We start from the raw sequence: 6,716 nt of genomic DNA on the forward strand, positions 1-6,716 counted from the left end.
TAAGGGTTCAGGAGAAGCTGTCAAACCGAGAAACACCTTCTGGTTTTTTTAACCCACTCTTGTTCAGATCAAAAGCTAAAATTATTAGAATAGGGAGTTGAGGGGAAAAAAAAATATTGTTTTCCTTTTTCCATTTTTTGGAAAGAGACTGTAGCAGTGTGAAGCAGACTTCTGACTGATTAGTCAGAGTGCTTTCGTTAGCTGCCCCAGCGCCGGGATTAGTCACTTTCCCCTTTTGTTTGTGTAGGGTTTTCTGCAATTCAGAATGCAAGAAGGAAACATTGTTAGAAATAGGAAAATATGATACTAAAAACCAAAAAACCTGAGATGACAGGGGCACAGTGTAATATGCCTAGGTACTTTGAATTTTTTTTATTTTCTGTATGCAAGGTTTCAGATTGAAACTTGTTTGTGCAGGGGAGTTACTCATTGTTCTTTATGAATGAGATCCTTGTTTTGTGCAAATTTTGACTGAGAAAACCTGTCAATAAGAAAGCTCACCTTGGTCATCCGTGTCAGGCTCATTCTTTGGTTATAGCAGTCCTTGTGTCATGGGAGACGGCATGCTAATGTGACATAACATGAGACTATGACTGGAATCTGTCAGAGGATGGCAATCTCTTTACATGGCAGCTGCTCAAGGTTCTTGAAATTCGTACTAGTTTATTATTGAGACATTTTGCTTGCATAATTTTCCTTGTAATGAGCCAAAGCATTTTAGTTTGGGTTTCTTTTGTTAAACATTCAGACAATGGCGGAACTTGGATTGACGCCTGAACTACTTGATACAGGAGGGTGTGGGAACTTCCTTACTTGGGACACATATGCATTGGTGGACAGGCATATGTATAGCACTAGTTTGGTATACGGGAGGCTGATTCAAGACCATGCTCTGATTACCAAAAAAATTTTTTTGCATCCAAGTTGACTTGGACTAAGCACTTGAACCTCTGGGTTTTATTCCCAGTTGTGTCAGGCTGTAGACAGTTTTGTTTCTATGGTTATACCGGAAGGTATGACTGCAGCCATGAGTTTTCCAAGTCTCCCTTTAAGCCGGCTGTCTTGCATACTGAAACTCTCCTAGGTGCAGCAGCATGCGATTCAGACTGTTGCTGTAATGCTCTTGCCATCAACAAGTTTAAGCCTGTAAATTTGTTTTCACAAGGCTCCAATGAAAGTTGAATGTGTTGTGCCATGCAATACTGGAGCTTTTGTCCATTGCTTTAGAATGGTTACAGGTAACATAGTTGTTTTTTACAGGAAGATACAACAAATATTCAAGGAATTTACCTCAGACTCCCTGGATTATTGATGGGGAGCGGAAGCTGGAATCTTCAGTGGAAGAACTGATTTCGGAGCATCTAATGGCAGAATTCAAAGCAGATAGTAAGTATCTAGGAGATCTTTTACCATATATATTTTTCATCAGTGATATTTTTTCTTTTTTCTAGAATTTTTTTTTTCCATTTTTTTTCTAGAATTTTTTTTTCTTAGTAGCTACTTACTTAATACAAGAGTGTAATGGAAAAAAACTATGTTTCTTTATCCCTCTTATCCTTCCAAGTCAAAGCTTGTAAACTTTTTTTTAGCTATGATCTGTCAGTAATTAGATAACTGCTTTGTTTTATGCAGTGTCTTTTATCCTACTAAAATATCTCCTCAGTTGATCTGATTATGCAAATATTATGGTTTTATGTGGTAGTATTTTTGCCTAGCCATACTTCTTAACAGTTAGTAATTCACAAAATTACTTGTAAGGAGAAGGTTTTTGCCATCAGTGTTCCATAATATTGGGCTAGCCTTTGACCCCTTCATGTTTCCTACCTTGATTAATTTATTTTCTTCAGTGCATAAAGTTCACAAGCTAAATGCTTTTCCAGGGATTATCCAGATGAAATAATCACTGCCCATCACCTGTCATGTACTAGACCTGGAATTAGAGACATAGAAGGCCCAAGGAAGAATTGCATTAAATATTCGTTTGGAAAACACAGCTATTTTCCCCTCCTCTCCTCCCTCTTCCCAGTGGATATGTTAGTCTGAACACCAGGAAAATCCTCAAACCGTGTCTTTAGGCCAGGTACTATGTAACACCTGATTTCAGCTTGCAGAATTACCACAGGTAGCTACCAGAAGTACATGTGCAGTAATGCTGAGAAGAGACATAAATTAATAGAAAGACCATTGCCAGTAGGTCAAGGGAGGTGATTCTTGGCTTTTACTCAGCACTGGGAGAGACATCTGGAGTACCGGGACCAGTTCAGGACCGCCCAGTACAAAGAAGATGTGGACATACCCAAGTGAGTCCAGCAAAGGGCTGTGAAGATGATTAAGGGTCTGGAGCGTTCCCAACTAAGAAAATTCTGGTAGTGTGACCAAAATACACCTTTATGACTGTGGAAGAATTTTCTCATGGTTATGTGGTTGCCATAATATGACCAGAGAAATGAGAGAGAGTAAAAACCAAGGAAGTCTTTGTGCACTCTGTATGTTCCCTATGGAGGAAAAAATTTTGAAACCATCAGTTTTTCAGAGACCCTTTGGAATAGAGCTGCAAAGTTACCTCTAGTGCAGGGTTTGGTCCCCCATTCCTTTTTCAGGCAAACCGTAAAGGTGGAAGGGGTATGATGAAGGAAACTAAATACCCAACAGTACATTTTTTGTAGCTTGAAAGATTAAAAAAAAAACAAATACACAGAGCTTACTTTGGATTTGAGTTTTCTTCCTCTCTTGTCCATACCTGTGTGACTAGCAGGTATTTCTCTGATACACTCAATCATTTCCAAAGGTATTTAGGATAAAATGTTGTGCTTTGGAGGAAGACAGCTCAGTTTGATTTTATTCATAAACTTGAATTATCTGGGTAAGAAATGAACACAATTAATTAGTAAGTGGAATTCCTTTAGGATGGTACTCATTTTTCCCGGACATTTCCAGGGTTTTAGCAGTCTCATTCAGGCCAAGGAACTAGGAGTGCTTCAAGAAACTTGGAAATCTGATGCAGTAAACAATAACTATCCCAGACTTGTGCCAATACGTTGCAGGCTTCATTTTATAAAGATAGCTCTTTGAAGTAGATTTGCAAGCAAGTTTAGAAAGAAAATATTTCACCTTTTAAAAGCTGTAGAGAGTATAAAAAATGTAAAATAAAATCTCACCCGCCTTGTTCAAATTTGTTATAGGCTTTAATTTTTCTTCCTCTGGAAGAGAAGATGTGGACGTAAGAACACTAGGCAATGGTAAGGCTTGGAACATCCCTTGTGAAACACAGAAACAAACAAAATGGTTAACCGAAGCTACCTTAATAGATCTTGCGGAATGCTGAGTGCATAAGTGTGTGACTAGGCATGCTTTGAAATTTTATTTCGGAAGCATTTTAGTGATATTTATGTATTCATTCCCAAAGACTGAACAGCTTCATAAAACCAGCTGAAAGAGGAGCCCTTTTTCAGTGTCCTTGGCTGCAGAGATGCATGGAAATGCATAGCTTGTTAGGGGTATTTTATTTTATTCACTTCCTATTTTGAAGCCATTTATGTTGGACTGATTCCTATCTTGTTTTCTGTTGGGTCCTTCTACTTTGCCTCACTGTCACTGGGGAGTGGGAAAGCCTTACTTTCTTTTTGAACTTGGGTCCTTTATAAAGGTCAGTTGCTTTCCAATATGCTGAAGCTACTATAGCCAAAGGAGGAGGGGAAAGAAAAAGTAAAAATTAACAATGATGTGTTTCAGTTGCTGTCTGATTTGTAGTGTAGCTCTTGGCATTGCTTATACTGGGGATCATCCCTGGCCCTGAGCACAGAAAGTGCAGCTATTGCAGCAGATGTTTAGCTGAGGGAGCGGGATTTAACATCATCTTGCACCTGGGCATTGCTGTAGGTGACAGAAAATAAGCTAATTAACTTTTTTTCTTATTTTATTTTTTAATTAGCACAGACTTGTACAAGATGTCTTCTGGGAAGTTGTAATTTGCACTTATTGCTGATACTGGGGTTTAGTAGCCAAAAAAAGTCCCTTGTTTCTTTCCTTCCATCTGATGCTACATCCCTAAACCCGCAAGTCCTATCCCTGTTTGCATAACAGCAGACAATCTTCACACCTTCTAACCTTACTGCATAAATTCAAACGTTAATTTAGAACAACATGTTTTTATGTTTTACGACTGTGCATGTTGCCAGGAAGGCCCTTTGCAATTGAGCTTGTGAATCCTCGTAGAATACATTTTACAGCTGAGGAAATGAAGAGACTTCAGCAGGTAAATCTTTTGCACCTCATGGAACTCATAAAGCATGTGTTTCTTCTCTAACTGAGCAGTTTTGCTAACTGATTCTTTTTTAAATATCACAGACAATTAATAACTCTTCAGACAAAATACAGGTTCGAGATTTACAGCTTGTCACCAGGTCAGTATTTATCATTGCTGGCAAGGGATTTCAGAGTGATGCTGTGGGAGTTTTGCAAGCATTCTTGCTCACAGCGTTATATAATTATGCTTATGTTATGCGAGTAATTGATTTCTTTTGTTTAGAGAGGCAATTGGTCGTATGAAGGAAGGTGAAGAGGAAAAGACAAAGACGTATAGTGCCTTAATATGGACAGACAAAGCAATACAGAAAGAAGATATTGCGTTTCTAGATGATATCAAGGTATCTGTCGCTCTTTTTGCTAATTTATATAGTACCTGTCCTGGTGCCTTAGGGGAGAGCTTATGTACATGCAACCACGGACATACTGCTTTCTCTGAGTTTGGTTTTTCATCAGGGTTTCTCTTGCTATAGGGACTTTCATACCTCCCTTCTCCCTTCTCTCTTCTCACCCTTCCTTACTTCACCATTGTCATCCTAGCAATATACCTGGCTGGCTGTTAGCCAAGACAACAAATTACTGTATAATGTTGACCTTGTAGTAGACCAAATAATAAAAAGTAGTGAATGGGAAAGGAGGAAATCTGGCACTCGCACCCCTTTCTTTACCTTAGATAGTGTTTTGTGTAAGGAGGGAGAAGGTCTTTTGTTCTGCAAGTTCTAAAGCCATTCTTCCAGAGCTGCAGCAATTAGGAGTTTGAAATGTCTGTGGAAAATAAGGCAAAGAGGCCTTTCCAGTGCTCAGTGTAACAAGCATGCTGTGTTAATGAGAACTTTCTCCAAATGTTGGTCAGGGAGATACTGCTGATGGAGAAGTGTGTTCAGTTTTTGTTGTGTTGCACCATTTCCTATGAGTCGTGGCCAGGAAATCATTCTCAAAACGAGGGCTTGAGCCATTGCAGTTCAGGGAGACAACTGTTGTGAAGCTTTTTTTTAGCCTGCCCACTCACTTCCTGAAAAGTTGCCTTTCAAACTGCTGCATCTCATTTGGGAGAGGGGTGGGGAATGAACTTTTTAAGACTGTTACGAGATCTAATCTCATTTCAGGTTTATTTTTCCCCCCCGCTTTTCTTTCTAGGGGGTTGGCTGGAGTTTAGACAAAGCATTTTGTGGGTGGGATTTTTTTTTTTTATTATTATTTTTTTTTGATTGCCCTGAGGCTCTCAGTGAGCTTCTAAATCCTGGAGTCATTCCAGCAAAGGGCTGTGGAGATTTCAAGGTTATTCTTCTGTATTTGTGATTCCATTAGTTTGTGTTCATATGAGGCCGCCTCATTTCGCCTTTGAGATGGCTGTCCTGTTTTCCTTTGATAAACATGGAAAAAATTAGTCTTGCCTCAAAAAGATTGCTCAACTACTGTAGTACAATATAAAAGATAAGTGATTGGTTAACAATACGTGTGACTCTTGGAATCTGTGCAGTATGTTGTACATTTCCTTCCTCATTTATTTTCTTATGTCTTGTAATAGGAATTAAAACTTGACCAGAAGACACCTCTCCGGGTTCTTCACAGAAGGCCTCTAGCTGTAAGATGTCGGATCATTCACACTATGAAATCTGAGTACATAGACGAGCATCATTTTCGGCTGCATCTGAAGACTCAAGCAGGAACGTATCCTTAGATGCTGTTACACAATGCATTTACAAAACAGCTTGCTGATTAGAGTAATTTGGGTAATGGGAAGCCTCCTGCCTTTTTTTGCTGCGGTGTTTCTACATCCCTGCTCTTCAGCAGTCATATGTTGCTGCATAACGTTTGCTTTTATGTCAGAATTTCACATTCAGGCTTTCATTCAAAAATGCTACCCGAGTGTGTGTATTTTTTGTGATGACCACTCTGACAGTTTCAAAGTATGTGGTAACTATAAAAAAAATGTACTGGTTAAAGATGATACACTTAAGCTTTTTCTAATTTACTTGAAAACTTCTAACCTTAGAAAATAAGCTTTCCCACAATATTTAATGCACTGCAATGCAGACTGTAGATTGCTGCTACTTACAAGTTAGCAGTTTTGTCATAAAGTCACCACTCACTTTGGAATAAAAAAGAAAATACAGGTCAGTAGTGCAGTTTTTGGCATTAGAGTCAGAAGCCAAGAATTACGAAGTCTTTTAAAAATGGATATGGGCTTAACAGGACGTTCACCACACATTGGCTTAGGAGTAGAAAAAGACACTATTTTTGCTTTGTGCATTTTTCGCCATACTTTTTTTTTTTTTTCCCCCCTTTCACTTTCTTTGCGGTAGAATACACCTTTCCTTAGCCAGTATCTCTAGCTACATTAAAGAATTTGTGCATGGAGATTTTGGAAGAACAAAGCCCAATATTGGCTCCCCGCTGGACAGCACAAC

The 6,716-nt window shown here is 38.9% G+C and overlaps 1 protein-coding gene across 1 annotated transcript in view; it reads left to right on the plus strand.

The window, feature by feature from the left end:
* The window catches only part of PUS10 (pseudouridylate synthase 10), a 31,042-nt gene that overhangs the window by 22,600 nt on the left and 1,726 nt on the right, over positions 1–6,716 (plus strand). The window contains exons 11-17 of the mRNA XM_009701965.1: positions 1,261–1,386; positions 3,183–3,239; positions 4,179–4,255; positions 4,348–4,403; positions 4,529–4,646; positions 5,834–5,976; positions 6,642–6,716. The exon at positions 6,642–6,716 is cut by the window's right edge and continues 55 nt beyond it. Of these exons, the coding sequence (XP_009700267.1) occupies positions 1,261–1,386; positions 3,183–3,239; positions 4,179–4,255; positions 4,348–4,403; positions 4,529–4,646; positions 5,834–5,976; positions 6,642–6,716 (652 nt within the window). The remainder of the gene's footprint in view (positions 1–1,260; positions 1,387–3,182; positions 3,240–4,178; positions 4,256–4,347; positions 4,404–4,528; positions 4,647–5,833; positions 5,977–6,641) is intronic.

Source organism: Cariama cristata, unplaced genomic scaffold, assembly GCF_000690535.1.
Source record: "Cariama cristata isolate BGI_N322 unplaced genomic scaffold, ASM69053v1 scaffold7076, whole genome shotgun sequence".
Taxonomy (NCBI): Eukaryota; Metazoa; Chordata; class Aves; order Cariamiformes; family Cariamidae; genus Cariama; species Cariama cristata.